We start from the raw sequence: 19,647 nt of genomic DNA, 5'->3' as shown, positions 1-19,647 counted from the left end.
AAACGATGTATGGTGCAGCCCTAGTAAGGTATATATACCTTGCTATGTAAAGTGCCCTGAGATGATTGTTGTTGTGAATTGGCACTATACAAATAAAACTGCATTACTTTATTTCCGTATAGATTAGTGGTTAGGGCGCAGGGCTCTCGCTGCTGGGCCCGGGTTCGAGTTACATTTTAAACCCATGCAGGTTAAGTGGTGACAAAAAAAGGTGTGAATATGAAATATTTGTCTGTTTCTATGTGTTGTTCCTGTGATAGACCGATGACCTGCCCAGGGTGTCACACCGGCTCTTGTCCACTGTCGGCAAGGATTGACTTATCATCATGATTACTTATGGAATGTTTATGTTCACAAAGTTTTTAGACTGCATTTTGTTCTACCAACATAAAGTAAAGCACATTTACATTTCAATAAATAAACTACAAAAGGAGCATTTTATGTGATTCTGCCCCTGATGGGAGTATTTCTGCCGGTTGGTGGATGCACAAAAGTATTACCTCTAATCATAAAGTTAAAATGTACACAACCATTACAAGGAAAACTGCCACTAGGTATCTTGAGACGTTGAGCCAGGAATGATAGAACAAAAATCTAAAGATGATGGAGCAACAAACTCCAAACAAAGAAAAACTGGAGAACAGTGAAAGAGTTGAAATATTTAGCAGCATCAGTAGTGAATATAAAATAAATAACCAAATGGTGCATGCAATTTCCTAAGCGGGTTGTGTGAACAAATTTGCTCTAAATAATGGTTGGTGAACAAGACCCAATGTTTTTGACAGACTGAGAAACAGGGCTGTATGTTGATACAAAAGTAATACGTGATTGTTTCCTGTCAGATTTAACAGCCAACAGTTCATTACAATCAATGGATTTCAGTTTATCAAAAGTTTTATCCAACAAGGATTTGCTGTAACCCTGTGCTTCAAAACTTTCATACAGTTCTTTACTTTGTCAAAAAAGGTCTTTTTGATGATCATGTGATCCATGAATCTCCTGATTGAGTTCTAGAGTTCTCACCTGTACTTGGGTAGAGCATTGCTGCTGGTTTGCACGCTGAGGAACTGGTGTCCTGTTTTTTTCCATTGTTCTACTGCTCAGTACTATACCATGCCTCCCTTTCCTCAGCAAGTGGCATTAAATGTTTTTTGCACCACCTGATACCTGGTTCAACTCGACTCTCCTTGGCTCATTTCACTTTTGGTACCAGGTGCTGTTTTCCCTTGCAGATGGTACTCCCTCAGTGTAACTGGTTGTCACAGCGACACCGCACAAAACTGCTGTGACATTGCCGTCCCACAGAGGTGGCAGTGCCGTGAGTGAGTCAAAGCTGTTTTAATTTTAATTCTAGAACTGTTATTATGCCACTTTATTAAGCTTTGGTATTTTTTCAGGCAAGAAAATGAACATCTATTTTTATGTGGTCAATCTATCCAACTAATGCTAATTTAGAAATTTGCTGCAATGTTTTCAATGTGATGACCTAATGTGCCAGCTACCTATCTGTCCTTCACAGACACAGCTGTTGCCATTGTGCTCATTTTATCACATTCAGTAACCTATTGGCTATGTGATGATGTGACAGAGGATCCAGGCCTCTGTCATCATAAATATTACCCTATTTAACACTTGAGAGAAAAGTGGCAGCAGAATGAGTGACTGGTGTCATCACATGTAAACATCTGGGTTAATTGGTGGCAAGAAGGCCACATAGAGATGAATTGTTAATCTATAGTGTTTACATATCACTGTTTAGCCTCACCGCTTGGAACTTCGACAGAAGTGATGCCAAAAATAGTACCAGGTACTATTCCCAACATTTGACTGATGAAAAAACAAATAAGGCGAGTAAAGTCGATTTGAGCCAAGCTGGTACCAGGTGGTGGAAAAGGGGCTTAAGAGAGGGAGGTATTGTACAGGCTAATGGTCGGAGCATTCAAGCATTCCATGGTGCAGCTTGGTGATGTAAGTCTCTTGGATGTAGTGGATAAGGATAAGCAGTATACATAGCTGATGGATGGATGGACGTGTAAAATGTGTGTGTAGAGACCTATTCGATGTCATTATAGCATGTTAAAATTACTGTAATGGCATAAACTTTAATACAGGAAACCTTGAGGGGAAAAACAAGACTTTAATTATTTCATAGACACACCTCTGGTGTTATTGTGTTGGGAATGCAGTACATTTCTACCAAAGTAAAAAAGCAGTAAACTGATGCATTATTCATGTGAATCACTCACAGAACTTCATGGAAATCTCAATAGATCTTGGATTGACCCATTACTTAAGGAAGCAACGTTTAACTAAACTGCTAATCATACTGCCAATAGCTATAATCTTTTAAAATTTCTTTTAGATAGATACTTTTAAATATTGCAAGCAGCTGTCAGTGCTTGGTTAGCTTGCTTGATTTCTCAAAATCTTCAAGTGGCAGTTGACCCATCCAGCACAGGCGTTACACTTTAGAGTAACATTTAAGTCACTGGCAGAAACACCAGCCAGGTCTGTCCTGCGGTCAAAGAGACGTCCTGTACTGGAGAGCCTGTGCAGGTAGATGTAGAGTTTCACCCCTAAATTTGTTGGAAGCAGTGGAAGATTTGAAGAGCTGAAGACAGAGCTCTGTTTTCTGGGTGGATTGTGGCCTCACTCCCCCTTGTAGTTAGGCTGTCTCTTCTCCTTGAATGCAGCCAAACCCTCCAACCGATCCTTAGTTGGTATCACCTTGAAGACAACACAAATGTGTCAGTACTAAAAAAGTTGCACCTCTTTTTTTGAAGTCCTAAAATTAAAGCGGAAAAATGGGAATTTAGCAAGTTAGCTGCAAGCAAAGCAGTGAAAATGTCACATTTATGCAAGTTTGTTCCTTTGGCTAATAAGTGTTGGGGGAAAAATGCTTGTATCATCTCCATTACTGGTGGCTTCTGTTGCCAGATGGTAAAGATCATTGTGGATGACCCAAGGAAAATACAGCTGTAGGCATTCAAAATGCTGCATTCTGCAACGGTAAGTGGCCACTTTTATCGCCACTGTGCTCCATGTGTTAAGCAGTATGTCTGTAGGTGGCGCTCAGCTTACACTCACAGGTACACCACTCTGTGTATACACAAATTATAGCCCATTCTATAATGAATGCCTACTTAGAAGTTAAAAGGCCCTGTGGTCAGCATTTGCCGTAAACTGTTAAAAGGCCCTGTGGTCAGCATTTGCCGTACACTGTTATTGTGTGGATTGGGATGTTAGTTTACTGTAATATTGAAGATTTTCATTTCAGGTCATGAGGACAGATCAGCCTGCCCTCTCTCCTAAAACGTTCTATGCAGCTAACCTGCAAACACACGTTTTGGATTATATACAATTCCAAGATGAGAAAATTCGCAAAGCTAGACTTTCAATCAAAACAAGAGGTAATAACTAAAGGAAGACCAACACCGGAGCTGAAAGGTCTGCTTCAAACGGTGTGGTACACCCGAAAAACTTTTATCATTTCAAATGAAATATGCGTCACATGCTTGTGAAGAATGCTGGTATGAGATATAAAACATAACACATTGTCTGTTGTCAATCACATGATGAATAAAATACTCTTTTGGGTTCATTTGTATTTGTAAATCTGACTCAAAGAATCAGTGCCTGACCAGCTGTCAACCTCACCGCACGTCACTGGCTAGTTGGCTATAGTCTGTGTGGTGTGTGCAAGTGCTACTTTTTCAACCCCACTGGCCCAAAGATGACGCAAAATTTGGCCGAAACGCTGCTGCTAGTTCATTCACATCAGCTTGGAGTGTCTCTGCCCATAGTGTTTACAGCACCACATATTACCAGCGTTAAGAGTTATGCTACATTTTATAAATGTAACAAGTCTTAGCCTGGCTGACCTAATAAACTGACAACCAGCTGGGCAAGCAATTGTGAACTGAACTGTTTAAATGCTCACCTGGGCATAGCATGCTTCTTCAATTGCCAGACCTGTAGATAAATCCACCTAAAGGAGAATGAGACATTTCTTAGTGAATGTTCACAATACAGCTCAAAATGTCTAGATACTACTTTCCTTCTCCTATGTGACTCAGTCCTGATGCTTTCTAATTTTGTTGTGTTGGCACCTATTGTTAGAAAATGTTCTGCCGCAGTCTTTGTCAACCAAAACCGGTTGTGAAGGCTTTGCATTTGTCACCTTTAATGAGCTGTAACACCACAGCAAAACCTGCAATATACCACGGTCTGTCTTTAGCTTGTCCTTAGTTGAATTAACTGGAGCAAAAGATATAAGCACTGTGAGTAACGGGAGGTGGGACTATAGTCACTGTAGCGGGGTATGTGTAAACTGTCTGAGACAAAAGTGAGAAAGGGCAACTGGTATCATGTATCGATACTATATAAAATATAGTATTAAAACATTGTCAAATATTCAGAATTACATTGTATATTTTTGACAACACTACTAGACAAATTCTAAAACAAATTAAACATGTTGGCTATGACAACCACTACACCATTATAATAAAAGGTTGGTAGAAAACTTGGCGCAGGCCAGTGTTGCTGGTGTCAAAGAATAGGACTGGGGCATATGCAAGGGTCAGGGGCAGGGCCAACGGCCAAGGAGACAAAATTTTGGATGAGTAAGGGAGTGATTTTTTTTTTTTTTTGAAGACAGGAATGAGACACAATTATTGCCACATCAACGAACAATAAAAGAAGCTGGAAAGAATGTCCATACAGCCTATGATGCTGTTGACTGTGAAACCGAGCCAAGCAAATGATAAAATACTGTTAAGAGGAGTCCTGCACTGACCTCTGAAACTTACCTCCATGCCCTGGTTGATTGCCAGTTTTGCCATCCTTATTGCAACTGGACCCTGTGGAGTCAAAGCTTACAAGGATTCATAAATTGCTGTGTGATAAAACATTGCTTTATTAAACTGTTCTAAATTAGTACAATATTATAAAGCATTATTCTAAAATTATTCAGGGACTTAAATAAGCAAAAGCTCCTGGTTAAGTCATGACATTGCTAGATAATCACTTTTTTCTCAGTGTATACCTTCCGTGATACAGAGGAATGCTTCTCAGTGGCATGTTACCTGAGGGTTGATTTCACGAGCGAGCTCCAGAGCCCGCAGGTAGGCAGCATCTCCACTCTTATTCTGCTCCACAGAATGACTGACAAGACCCAGACGAAATGCCTCTGTTCCATCCACCGCCCTGGCAGCAAAGATGAGCTCTTTAGCAAGAGAGACGCCAATTATCCTTGGGAGCCGCTGTGTACCACCTGCACAGGAGAGATGAGGAACCTGGATGGAACGTGATGATCACACATTGAACCATCTCACCTGGCTCTTTTCTCTCTCTGCTGTCTTTACATGCTGTTTTTGCCAGACTGGCCTGTGACTTTGAAATGAAATTCACTGTTGAATATATATAATAAAAGTTTACATTACACCAGAAAGCTAATATTAGCAGAATCCTTGCCCATTTACACACCATCATAACAAAACAGAAGTATTATTGCCTGTGATTTTTAACAAAGCATGCTTAAAGTGCCCTACCAGAGGAAGTAACACACTTGCCTGTGCATACTCAAACATAGAAAAGGTTTACAGAGCAGTGCTCTCCCTCATTTGGGTGAGTCAGACCACCTCTCACTGCTCCTCATTCTAGCATATATCGCTCCAAGGAGGAAATCAAAGACAAAAAATCTGCACTAAGGGAGCTCTCTTTCAGCCACAAGACTGTTTTGCACAAACTGAATTGAATCTATTTGAACACCAAGGCTTAGGAGAATACACACAAACAGAACAGTTTTATAATCACAGGCTGTGTTGACAATGTCACTGTGAACAAACACATCAGGGTTTTTCCTAATCAAAACCATGGATGACAAAAGAAGTCCACTCACTCCTCAGGGTCTGTGACACCCCTTTCAAGTCAGGGGACTGAGCCTTGTATAGCTTTGCCAAAGTTGACCTGAGAAGAGGCAAAGATACCAAACAGGCTCATAAGAGGACAACTGAGAACAATGTCGTGAACAACAACCCAAGATGGATCAGAGCAGGTCACCAACAATAAGGGCAGTAAACCAACAAGCATCAAAGAAGATGAATCTCTGGCAGAGAAGCTTAACTACTTTTTTCACAACTTAGAGATTAAAAGACCCAATTAAGACACCCCGACTCCACCTGTTACCACCACCCAAGCTTTCACTCTACAGGAATACGAAGTGAAAAAAGTGCTCAGATTGGTGAATCTGATGAAGGCTGCTGGCCCTCCTGGGAAAGTACTCAGACAATGTGCTGACCAGATCTCAGCAGTCTTCACTAACATCTTCAACTTATTCCTAGCACAAGTCTTCATTCCAGGTTTTATTAGCTGTGAAGACAACTGACATTTTCTCTACAGCCTCAGAATTACATCATCTCCTACTAAAATACGCAATACATTAACGATTTTAATTTCAAAAACACTTTGTTTCATACATATTTTGGACTGCGGAGGTCACCGTTATTTTAGGTGCGCAATGCGTTTTGAGTTGATATAAATTGGTTGCAGTTTGTCAGTGAGCTAATAAAGCTAACAGTGCTTTTTACAGGCATACAATGGGAAAATTTGTGATGGCATCTATTTAAACTCTAGCAAGTGGAATGTAGATATTATCTGGGCAGTACAAAGACAAGCCTAAACCTGAAGTTATGAAATTTAAAAATCCAGCCTTACCTGCTCCAGGAATAATCGCAAGTTTAGTCTCAACTAGTCCCATTTTTGCAGTATCAGCTGGAGAGATCAAAGAGCAGTATTACTATTTACACATAAATTCTACTACGACTAATATAAATGTATTATAAAAAAAAAAATCAAAGAAAGTAAGTTGAACAATTAACTCCAATAACATCATTATGTATGCATTCAGTACTCAGGAACAGAGAAACGCAAGTACTATAAAAGTTTTCCTTCACATAGGGTAGGCCAACAGTGGTCATTGTCACTGGCATTAGTAGGAATACCTGCTACGATGATGCATCCACTGACTGTCAAAACTATGTCATGTTACATTCATCAACTTTTCAGACCCTTTAAGGTTTTCCCAATTTGTTTGCTTTGCCTTTTCATGGTATTTTGCACCGTCTGTTTATAGGAGGTAGGAGCTGTGCTCCTCTCACACACACACAGCTGAGCAAAGGATGTGAAGGATCACTCCACAGTGCAACAATCAGCCAGTAACAGAGACTTTATGAGCAGTTTATCAAACAGCCGTTGAACAAGCAGAACACAAACTTGCAGAGATGTGACGTCTTCACAGCTTTGGCTGTGGTCCACTCTCTCAAGTCCCTGTTTTACCCCTAAACCAACAAGTTATTGTCGGTCATGTCTGTTGTATTGATTAGCTTTCAAACTTATATCAGCATGATTCCAAATGCCAGCAGTAGGTTTACCCCTTGGCGGAGGCTTGCACTCTGAGTGCTGCCTAGTTACTAGTGCCACTGACAGTGATCACTTGCTGACAATCTGTTGCTATCTACCAGTAGCTACAAAATAAATTTAGCATTAGCATGATACTATTCAGGCACAGAATACAGTGATGACCTCTTTCCTCTTTCCACAATGACATAAAATTGTTTTAACACAAAAGGGTAATTATCTCTGCCACATATCTTGTAGTAAAGGCATGCGCGACACCCCTGCCTAGCCACTGCCTGTCACTCACCAAGCTTGGGCCAATCAGGGTGCACCTACAGGCAATTTAGAGTCACCAATTAACCAAACCTGCATGTTTGAAGCCAGACTACCTAGAAGAAACCTATGCAGGCAACATGCAAACCCCAGACTGAAAAGCCCAACATGTCTTATTTTAAAACGTACTCGCCATTTTATTCAGTTAGTGTCAGCTGTTACTGATTTTACTGATTTCTAAGGCTTGTCAACCAAACTTCTTAATGCTAAAAACATTAGCAGAGTTTTGCACATAAACCAAAGACACATATATCTGTAACCTCAAAATTATGTGGACTGAGTCTTACATGCAATTCTGATGTCACAAGCAAGGGCCATTTCTAAGCCTCCTCCTAGGGCAGCTCCATCAATTGCAGCAATTGTTGGTATTGGTAGGTTACCTGTAAAATAGAAGCCAACATGGTACCAATCAAGAGACATACAGTACATATTAAACCAACTACAGACACAGCCATCTTAAATTGATGGCTGGTCCATGACAAAGCCTTGGCTGATGTAGTGAGTGCAGCACCAGCTTATTAATTCCCCTAAGCACCATAAGATGCTCGTAGCCAATCTTTGCCCCACCCATCACATCCTGTTTCCTAGTGAGGATGAAAAGCACAGATGCCTGGTCGAGACAAAGTACACAGAATGCAGCCTCCAGTCCAAAGCTAGCCAAAACCATCCATAAGTGAACTTTTCATTACACTCAGGTTTTCTGAATCATTATCCATCCAAAACTCTAAAATTCAGACATAATCAACTGGGATGTGGTCTGTTTTTCAGGTGAGAAGATAAGTCAAGACAACAAGCATCTGTTCTGTGATAATAATAGTATCAGCAACAATATTATCCCTGAAGAATAAAAACACCAATGAGCTGAAAGCAATAACTATTTATGCTGTTTTCACTTGTTCCAATTTGTGTCATCAATAAATTGCTTTTTCAAAGAAATAACACCAAAATTACATGACATCTGACAGTCAAATAAATGTCATCATTAAATAGGAAAAGAGTGAAAATGAACATGCATCACCCTTTACTGTGATCACCACAGCAAAGTCACTAAAGCTGCAATAAATTCACCAACACTTTCTGAATTCCACCGTTCCTTTCAGTCTTTACCCAGCTCTGTGATGAGTGCTCTTGCTTTGGACACAAATGGTCCTACTTCACTCTGGTGCATCTTGGCCCTCTCCTTCAGGTCTGCACCTGAAAACAGTGAAAGCATTGGCCCAGAGGTCTGTGGTTTCCTAAAACATGCAGCATTTTCAATATGAAATCTTATACACATACAGTGGGTACGGAAAGTATTCACACCCCCTTAAATTTTTCACTCTGTTATATTGCAGCCATATGCTAAAATCATTTAAGTTCATTTTTTTCCTCATTAATGTACACACAGCACCCCATATTGACAGAAAAACACAGAATTTTTGACATTTTTGCAGATTTATTAAAAAAGAAAAACTGAAATATCACATGCTCATAAGTATTCAGACCCTTTGCTCAGTATTTAGTAGAAGCACCCTTTTGAGCTAATACAGCCATGAGTCTTTTTGGGAATGATGCAACAAGTTCACACCTGCATTTGGGGATCCTCTGCCATTCCTCCTTGCAGATCCTCTCCAGTTCTGTAAGGTTGGATGGTAAACGTTGGTGGACAGCCATTTTCAGGTCTCTCCAGAGATGCTCAATTGGGTTTAAGTCAGGGCTCTGGCTGGGCCATTCAAGAACAGTCACGGAGTTGTTGTAAAGCCACTCCTTCGTTATTTTAGCTGTGTGCTTAGGGTCATTGTCTTGTTGGAAGGTGAACCTTCGGCCCAGTCTGAGGTCCTGAGCACTCTGGAGAAGGTGTTCGTCCAGGATATCCCTGTACTTGGCCGCATTCATCCTTCCCTCGATTGCATTAATGAATTGATTGAATTAAGGCCAAAAAGTTCTATCTTGGTCTCATCAGACCAGAGAATCTTGTTTCTCACCATCTTGGAGTCCTTCAGGTGTTTTTGAGCAAACTCCATGCAGGCTTTCATGTGTTTTACACTGAGGAGAGGCTTCCGTCGGGGCACCCTGACATAAAGCCCCGACTGGTGGAGGGCTGCAGTGATGGTTGACTTTCTACAACTTTCTCCCATCTCCCGAATGCATCTCTGGAGCTCAGCCACAGTCATCTTTGGGTTCTTCTGTACCTCTCTCACCAAGGCTCTTCTCCCCCGATAGCTCAGTTTGGCCGGACGGCCAGCTCTAGGAAGGGTTCTGGTCGTCCCAAACGTCTGGAGTGGCTTTACAACAACTCCGTGACTGTTCTTGAATGGCCCCGCCAGAGCCCTGACTTAAACCCAATTGAGCATCTCTGGAGAGACCTGAAAATGGCTGTCCACCCACGTTTACCATCCAACCTGACAGAACTGGAGAGGATCTGCAAGGAGGAATGGCAGAGGATCCCCAAATGCAGGTGTGAAAAACTTGTTGCATCATTCCCAAAAAGACTCATGGCTGTATTAGCTCAAAAGGGTGCTTCTACTAAATACTGAGCAAAGTAGGTTAGACGGTCTACAGCTGAACAAATGGAATGACTGTCAAAATCCCTCCAGTGACATAAACAAGGAGAACGTACCTGCACAAAAGATCCCAGGAACCAAACTGCATAAAATAACACTGCGCACTTTGTTATTATTCTTGATATCGTCCAGGGCCTCAAACATCTGAAAGAGAAAAATGACCTTTTTTTTGATTGGTAAGGGTTTTTACACACATAGCCACAGTTGGTATGATAAAGGAAACTTACAGGTCATCTGCAGAGCTAGATCAGACTGGCATTGATCTGTTCTGTCAAACCCGCATCACTTGACCTATATAGTGTCTATTCAGAGTCTAATGAGCTCTAATTTCATCAACGTTTTCCATGAGCTCATCACTTCATTTACATTAAGTGCCTCTGAATTCTCTGATTTGTATTTAAATGTAATGGTAACATCAGTGTGTTTTGAAATGGGCTGTGCCTCTGAAGTTTTACTGTTACAGGTGCTTTATAAAATGGCCCACAGAACAAAAAAAAAATGGTATTTTTAGGAATTTAATGTAATATTATAGCTAAGATTTCATAAAAAACGTATTAGTAATTCCATTTACATGAGTTTTAGATTGTAGCAGCTATACGTATGTGCTCCATGTAACAACATGTGGTCATACACCAAGAATAGCTGAGACATCCAAGATACCTACTTACAGCAAAGTGTATGTGTATTTCAAACATGACCTTTCTCCTAGGTTGTGCAATGTCCCATGTAGCCCTAAAGTCTGCATTTTTGCCTCTGTGTAAGGAGATATATGTTTTTACAATCAGCATGAAATGCAACTACAATAGGCTAGATTCAGCATGCAGATGCAAAGGGTTTCTCTAGCCACTATAAGTACCACCTGTAGAGTACAGAGAGAAGGGGAGAGAGAAAATGTACGTTTAGGTTTCATATATCTGTCTACGTTGCTGATAATCTCACTCGAGTTTGTGAAAGTAAACCTCCTGAATGGGAACTCTTGAGTCCTAGTTTTTGTTTCAACATCCACGCAGACTGAGACACAAAGCTCAGTCTTTCAAAGTATTTAAAAAAAACAATCCATGAAAACATCTCCGTGTTCTCGTAAGTGTATGAGCACTCTGGACATGCAGAATTTTTGCATTACTTCTGTTATTTGTGTCTTCTTTTCCATTTAAAAATAAACAGAAAGGTAAATAGTAATACATACCATTTTGACCAGATTTTTGCTGATGGCATTTTTGGCTTTTGGCCGATTTATCCCAACAACAACAATACCTGAAAGACAGTATTAAGTTATGGTGATTAACAGTGCCACGCAGGTAACAGATTAAAGAAGATCAGCATGTTGACATCAGGTAAACAATGTGTTACAACTAGAAAGCACAAGCATCTTCTACCAATATTATATTATGAAAAATGAAATGAGATTCTATACTGACTTTAGTACAATATATTGAGTATACTGTTTTTGTACTTTTTACACTGTTAGACTTTATTTCTTTGTTTATGCTGCAGTGCCAGTCACAACATAGCCTGATAATAATTTACAAAAGATTTAACAGTCCTACCCACAAATCAACAATACTTTGTAAAAATAAAATTCCACACACCAACATACTTAAATGTTTTTTTTTTTATTTTAAACAGGATACCATACATGGCTCCAGACTTTCACTAGCAACTCTTTACTAAAAATTTCAAGATCAGCAAAACATTTAGCAGTACCACTTACATCGATAAAGTAACACATTTGTATTTTTTACAACTTAGCTGTATTACTGACAAATGGTTAACAATAGTTAATTTACAGAAAAGTGTGCCGTTTTATTTTAAAGACCCACTCATTTCTTTTATTTATTTTTATACCCCTATACTGTATATAGGTCTAAATTCAGCTAAACTGATAACAGCTACTGAGAAAATCTGTAATATTAAGCTTCAGCCCAATGAATTCCTTTGGTATTAAAGCACAGATTATAAAAACTTGGAGGAATTATTTTAGAGCCAGGTACATTTTTTCAAATAGCTCAAAAAATGGTGCTCTTCATTAAATTTTTCATGTCACAATGGGTCACAGTAAGATGTCACAATGGGCAACGTGCCTGTAGTCCCAGGATTCTGGCAGTTCTGCAAAAGGAACATAGTAGTGGGAGTTTAACGGCTTTTTTAAGTTCAGTGTAAAAGGGTTCAATCAAAAAAGCCACAATGAAGGAGGGTCAAAACTCTGGCTGTTTGCTTCGATCTCTATGTAAAAGGGGTTTGTGTGTGTGTGAGGGGAGCACAGCCCCTCTCTCCTCAAAACAGAAACCGACAGAGGAAACAGTGAAAAACAAAACAGGACGGTACACTTCAGTCCACAAGGTTATGCCCTATGACAGTTAAGGGAAGCATGGGGTGTACTGCTCGTTAGGTCCTGACAATGGAAATGCCCTTATTAAAAACAAAAAACTGAAGTGATGAAGCTATTGAAAGAAACATGGTGTGATACCTTTTGTGTTCACACTGGAAGATACTGCTTAAACAAGTGAAAGCTGTGCACAGTGAAACAATATCCCTATTTTAAAAAAGAGCTAGTTTGAAGGGTTTAAGATTATGATGAAGCTACTGAAAAACAACACCTTAAATACGTTGTGTTCATACTATAAGATTTTTTTTTTTTTTACAAGTGAGGGTTGTGCACATGTGAAATGATGCCTTTATTTTATTTCCAGTAAGCTGGTTTGAAGTGCAAGATGAAACATGAAGTTTTATTAAACTGTACAGATAAAATGTGGAAGGTATGATAGAAAAGAGAAACAACACTACATATAATTTAGGGACGATCCCTAATTTCAACTAGGCCTAATCATTCTCCCAGTGGTTTGTGGTTCACACAGGGTTTGTACGCAGCTACACCTAAACACCGGGTTGAGTGTGTGAAACGTCAATTGGGCAACATCAGAAAAGCTCTCTCAACAAATCGGGCAACGGTCGATGGCGTCTCTTATCCTCTTCCTCTACTGAGGATTAGCCTCATCGACTGTCTGAATATCCAACGTCAAACTATCTACACCAAGCTACAGGATATGAGTGTTTGTCTTGACTGTCAAGCCCACTGTTCCCATCTGCTTTCCAGGAGAGGCTCACGTTTCGCGGTCAGTTCCCGTCTGTCGAAATGCTAACATGACAGCAAGATCGATTTCCCCCTGGCTATCTTGCAATTAAATGGGCCTGACTCTGAACGGAACTTACCGGCGTCTTCTCCGTTCAGGTATCTGACGCGCAGATCATCCTTCGACTCGGAGCTGTAGTGTCGTGTCACTAATGCGTGACCGTTCAAGCGACAAATGAGCGAGACGTTTTCGGAGAACACATTCTGTCTCAAGCAGGACAAGGCAGCTATCAGTTTACACGCGCTGTCCTGACCAGTTGCCCGCGGTCGAAAGACGTGCAAGAAGGTCCTGCTTCCCACCAGGAACGCCATGCTGAGAAGCTGCAGTCCTGTTTGACTTTCAACTTCGAACCCAGTCACGTTTTGTGTCCACGTCATCGCGCATTCTGAGATGCGTCTCACTCGCCGCCATATTACATCGGTCTGTCTCACCTTTCTGCCCATTCCAAGTAGTAAAAAATGCCATCTTTTATAGAGGAATATTTTACCACAAATTTAAAAGAAAATTAAATAGAAAAACGAACATTTTCCAAATAGAACATTCTACTTTACTTTTAATAAATGCAACGCTTAAAATTTTCCAAATGTGATATTTTCCATTTGGAAAATGCCCTATTTTCATTTTCAAACTGCATATATAAATTAGGTACACAACTGATGGGTGGTCTTTACCATTAGGGAAGATAGGCATTTGCCTGAGGGCCCCAAATAAGAGGAGCCCCAAAGATCAGAAATGTTTTATGATGTTTTAAAACATATATACCAGATTAATTTCTTATTCAGAGATATATATATAACCTCTGCAGTAACTTACAATGCACTCAAAGCACCTCATTTATCATGCACCCACTTACACATGACAGGTAAATGGACTATTTCATTTCTAGATGTGCCACTGCGACTGTGCACCAAATGTAAACACACTGGTGTTCAAGCTTTGACTCTGACATGCCAATAACCTGAACAGCATAATCAGTTATGAAAAGGAATTATCCTAATGGTAATCCAAAGAGGAAGATGAAAAAAAGACAATACAGATAAAGAAAGCTACATTCAGGAGTACCAAAAAGAGAAGTAGCAATGTGTTGGTCCAGTTACCAGTTCTTGTCAGTCAAACAAACAAGGTAAATTGCTGCTTCCACCACCTTAACAAACATATACTATTGTATTACAAACAAATGGAGAAATTACACAATTTCACAAATTATTTTTCATATAGAGAATGTTTTAAATGCTGTGTACATGACAAATTATATTGTATTCATTTATAAACTTAACATGTGGCACAATAAAATGTGTTTTGATTGTTACAGACTAAGTGTTGTTACATAAATGCTGTGCTTATGATTTATGTAAATGCTGATGTTATGATGCACAACTAATAAATGTAATTGTTAATTCATTTGATGTCAAGGTTAAATATACATGTGGCTGATGTACAATGAACTATTGTCATAACTTGTAAGTCATCCGAAAATAAGGTATAAACAATGTTTCTTGCATAGCAAGATTTAGAAAACCAGACAGAAGTGGGGTTTCTCCCTTTTTCTGAATTGGAGTTTGTTAACATCTTTATTAATGAGTCAGCCATACGCAAAATATTGAACAGGCATTGTATCTGTGGGACACCATGGAGGAAACCATTGCTCTCCAAAAACAAAATTGCAGCACACATGAAGTTTGACCACCTTGACACTCCACAACACTAGTGGGAAAATGTGCTGTGGACAGATGAAATGAAAGTCAAATTGTCTGGGAAAAACATGTAGAACCATGTATGACATGAAAAGAGAACTGCGTACCAACATGAAAACATCATCCCAACAGTGAAGTATGGTGGAGGGAGCATCATGATTTGGTGCTGCTTTGCTGCCTCTGGACCTGAACCCCTTGCCACTGTGGAGGAGAAAATTAATTCCCAAGTTTATCACGGTATTCTACAGGATAATGTCAGGATGGCTGTCTGTAAGCTGAGGCTCAGAACAAGCTGGGTGATACAGGAGGACAATGACCATAAACATCAACGTAAATGTATTCCAGAATGGCTTCAGAGACACAAAAGCCTTTTTGAGTGTGTTCAATAAAGACATGAAAGATCAGGACTGTTTTATCATCTTAGAACTATTGTTTGGTGATATTTGTGACTTTGGTTAAGATCAGATCACATTTCATGACCAATTTATGCAGAAAACCAGGAAACTGCAAACAGTGCCTTTACTTTTTCTTGCAACTGTATGGAGGTTTAAGGCTGATATCAAGTTCAGACCCAAAAGGGGAGTACCCTTTTCCACCACAAAAAAATGGTGGCAAGAACAACAGTTTCACCTCTTGCTACTTGGGCCTTGAACCATCCTTTAACAGGTATTTCAGTCTTTGAGTAAATGACCAGAATAGAGCATGGATCAGGCCGTGAACTTCTCACACTGGACATACAGTATAGGGGCAGGATGACACACTTGAGCAAACTTCTTTGTTCGAGGGTGCCCTTTTTTCCATAGTTTTTGTATTTAGCCTTAGCAGCTGGACAATAGGGTGCATTAGCCAAATGACCATGTGATCCATAGCTAAAGTATGTGTGTGGGGTTTGCAGAGAAGGTAGGAATGACCTGTTTTCTTCTGCAGCTCCTGTACTTGCAAGCTCAGTTTTTCAACAGCTATAGATTTTGACTGCTCAGCTGCAGACTCGATCTTTGTGGCCAGCATGATGGCTTTAACTTTAAGGTTTGGTTCCATTAGCAGTCTTTCTTGTAGCCATGTGTTTGACATATTTTCCAAAAACTGATCATGATGCATGTCATATGTATTATTTCCAAACATGTAGATGCAAGCTCTCTTAAAGCTGCTAAGAATCGGTTATCAGTCTTGTGTGTGGCGTTCTATGACCACATTAATGGTCAGTGTACAGTGAGCTTATAAAGCATCAACTGCCGATGGGAGGCAGAATGGCCACACTGAAGAGTCAACTCACATCTCCTTTAAATACGTTAAACACACAGAATGCAAACATAACATGCAGCCAGGGCTACTTCACTCCTTTCTCCTATCACTTCCTGTACTTTTCTCTAACCACATAGCTCTACTGAGACACCTGGTGATAACATTACAAACTGCATTAGACACAGTTGCTGGGATTGAAAAAGGTCTCTTAGAAGATGAAAGTGAAAAAGGCAAGATTCCAGAATATTCCCTCAATGATGTGGATGATGAGCTATTCAGGTACTGTACTTGGCCTAGTGACTGTGAAATAAAGTTCCTCTGTATTTATGTAGTTTAAACCCTCTGTTCTGGTGCTATGACTGCCTTGTCTCTGGGAATATTTCATGTGATGTGCCCATGACTCCAGGCCATCACCATTAATAACAACACTAAGTTGAATATTTAGGACATTATACCAACTTTATAGAGCATACTCCATCTATGATTAATAAATACATGTTACTCTAACAGCTGTAAACCACAAGTTGTGATTTCCTGAAAATGGCATGATCTGTTCTGTGTATTCAAATAACATTAAATGTTTTGTCTGATGATTTAAGACTCAAGATGCATCTGATGTGACTGCTTATATCCAAATATTGTGGACTGTGGATACACAGGGGAAGTTGACATGGAGCACAAAGACAAACATTAAGGTATTCACACAGTAAGAAATATTACCATGATGTAACACATTGCAGTGCAGCCTCAATCACCATGTGAGGTTTGTTTTTTTTTCTTCTAGAAATGTGAGAATAATGACATAATTTCTGACTTTGTTTCTAGGGTGTACTTAGCATCAACAAGAAAACTCTGATGAAAAAGGTGATTTCCAGGCTAAAATGTTTAAAATTTCATCAGTTTACTGATGTGTCCATGTAAGAATAAAAGGACATACTGTTGCCCACATTCAGCAGCAAAGCCTTCTTCAGAGCTATATTCTTCAGCCTACTGGCTATGTAGCTACACCTCAGCAACAGTGTTTACTTGCTTGTTTGTTTGATTTCAGTTTCCTTAGTGTATTTCTCTGTATTCAGGGCAATTTGACTTCATGTGATGACAAAACACAAAAAAGATCGATCGACTAGTGCAATGCATAATATGAAAAATGCCTAAGAATAGTAAACCCAATCTCCAGTCTACTTGTGGGTCAGATCACAGAGACAACACCTATATTTGTTGCATTTTCTAACACTGTGATTAGAATATAGTCTTAAGGGTAGAATCGAGTCCCTGTCAGCTTGAAGTCAGACATGCAGTGCTGAAGGTAGGGTCAGAGTTATCATGAGGATATGAGTAGAGGGTGTGTGTTCAAGCCTATGAACAGACTGTTAAGGCCATGGCCAGCGGTTGCGAGCAGGCCTGCCCTGTGGCTTCGTGCTGCTGTGCGCAGAGCCTACCACCGGGTTGCACATCCCCACTGTGGCTGGCCTCTTTCCGGCAGATGTCCCAGCACTCAGCCGAGGGGAATCCCACCACAAGTCAGGGTTGCGTAAAAAAAGACCGGTTCCCCAGTACTGGAGGCCTGCCCCTCAGCTGCTACTCATGGGAAGCATCAAATTTGTAACTGTTAAGTTAATTTTTCTTTAGGAACCGTTTTTGTCACAGGAGGTCAGCTCAGTCTGGGAGATGAGGCTCTTTGTTCCTGCCAATGCAGAAGTGCTGTTGCTGTTTTAACTGTTTCTTAGCAGATGGTTTTGGGCTTCAAATGTCCAAAAAGGTTATCAGACGTTATAATATATGGCTTCATTTCAGTTGTGCATTGTTCTCAGTGATGGGAACAGTGTATGGAAAAATACACACCCCACATTCATTTCTGTCAGTGCCACAAGCTAAATTCCTTTCACCTCCGCAGTTTGATTTGTCACAATAAGAAAAGCTCAGGTGTTACTAAGGCGTTAAAGCCTCTCTTATAGCAAATGTTCCAGTAAGCAATGACAGTGTCACAGGGTCTTGGTTTTGTTCATTCTAGTTCAGTAAAACTGAAGCTAAATGGAATTTAGACAACATTCATTTTATTAATTACACCTGTGCTCAGGTGGAACAGTAGTGTAGTGGTTAGCGCTGTCGCCTCACAGCAAGAAGGTTTTGGGTTTGAGTCTCTAAGTGTTGGCCCTGTGACAGACTGGTGACCTGTCCAGAGTGCACCCTGCCTCTCACCCAATGCCAGCAGGGACAGTCCTCTGTGACCCTGTTCAGGAATACGTAGCATAGATAATGAATGGATGCCTATGCTTTTTTAAAATCTTGACATGTCAAAGTATCTCTCAAGAAGAGGCCTATTACTGTATTGTAGTAGAGGCAGAAATCTCAGAGCAAATATCTCAAAACCTTGACAAATACAACCCAACCCATCTGCACTGATAGATTATTCTAGGGAAGCAAGTTTTTTGGTTTTGTTTTGTTTTTGGTTCAAATGGCCCTTTAAAGCTGCTGCACACATGCTTATCTGAATTAGGAATAAACAAAATTGAGTGCACTGTAAAAAATAAAAGCTCACATACTGATTCTTTCAATAGAGCAAGATGGGGTCCAAAACTGTTTTAAAAACGTGCCCCAGTTATTCCACTTCATAAAGAAGGCAAGAAATTGCACTAAGGAAACAATAGGCCTGTTTCAATTGTATGCATGTTGTTAAAGGTCGTGGAAAATGATTCCTGAACTAGTTAAAAAGTACACATCCATTACAAACAGCTAAAGAGTGCCTCTACACTGAAACCAATGATCTTAAGGGGAAGGTCCTAAGATATTGTTATTAGTTAGTTATGTATTTTGATAAGTTTATCTGTGTGCTGGTGTGATGTTTTTCTTTATTCCCTTAATTTTGAGAAAACTGGTTACAGTACTTGATATATCAGATTTGTTAAAAGACTATGAACCTTTGCTTCAGAAAGCAGCCCTGCTGTTAACGCAACATTAATGGGGCTTCACTTATACCTTACTTTGGCTCTGCCTCCATCTAGTGGAGCAAATCTCCACAGTTCACCAAAGAAACTTCTGACTGCTCCATAGCTCAATAGAGTCTGAGTAACCAACCTCCTCATAAACATCAGGACTCAGTACATTTGTCATGTCAGTTTTCTGACTGTGGACTCAAGAACATTAAGCCAGGTATGCTATTTCCATTTCAGTTTTAAGACTTAGTGTTTGTTTGTTTGTTTTTTTTTATAAATAAATTTATGTTAATAAGGTACTCAAACTACACACTGTGAAAAAAGCATTTCAATTATAGCCAAGTCAAATTTTATTTATCACAAATCATAAATC

The 19,647-nt window shown here is 39.9% G+C and overlaps 1 protein-coding gene across 1 annotated transcript; it reads right to left on the bottom strand.

The window, feature by feature from the left end:
• Positions 1-2,117: 2,117 nt before the first annotated feature.
• On the bottom strand, positions 2,118-13,819 carry auh (AU RNA binding protein/enoyl-CoA hydratase). The gene is made up of 10 exons (XM_020618754.1): positions 13,485-13,819; positions 11,461-11,528; positions 10,331-10,418; positions 8,839-8,925; positions 8,019-8,111; positions 6,718-6,774; positions 5,088-5,275; positions 4,812-4,862; positions 3,941-3,988; positions 2,118-2,727 (listed from the first exon to the last, which is right to left on the bottom strand). Exons 1-10 carry the CDS (start codon positions 13,780-13,782, stop codon positions 2,650-2,652), a joined length of 1,056 nt encoding a protein of 351 aa, XP_020474410.1. The 5' UTR covers positions 13,783-13,819; the 3' UTR covers positions 2,118-2,649.
• Positions 13,820-19,647: the final 5,828 nt, after the last annotated feature.

This window comes from Monopterus albus, unplaced genomic scaffold (assembly GCF_001952655.1).
Source record: "Monopterus albus unplaced genomic scaffold, M_albus_1.0 scaffold209.1, whole genome shotgun sequence".
Lineage (NCBI taxonomy): Eukaryota > Metazoa > Chordata > Actinopteri > Synbranchiformes > Synbranchidae > Monopterus > Monopterus albus.
The sequence above is the reverse complement of the archived record's forward strand: the minus strand, read 5'-3'. Positions and strand labels throughout refer to the sequence as shown.

Excerpts from the sequence above, each read along its gene's own strand:
- auh (XM_020618754.1), bottom strand. The coding sequence starts at position 13,782 with ATGACGTGGACACAAAACGTGACTGGGTTCGAAGTTGAAAGTCAAACA. Across the intron at positions 10,419-11,460 it reads GCAAAAATCTGGTCAAAATG|ATGTTTGAGGCCCTGGACGA; the intron begins GTATGTATTACT and ends TTTCTCTTTCAG. Across the intron at positions 8,926-10,330 it reads TCCTGGGATCTTTTGTGCAG|GTGCAGACCTGAAGGAGAGG; the intron begins GTACGTTCTCCT and ends CACTGTTTTCAG.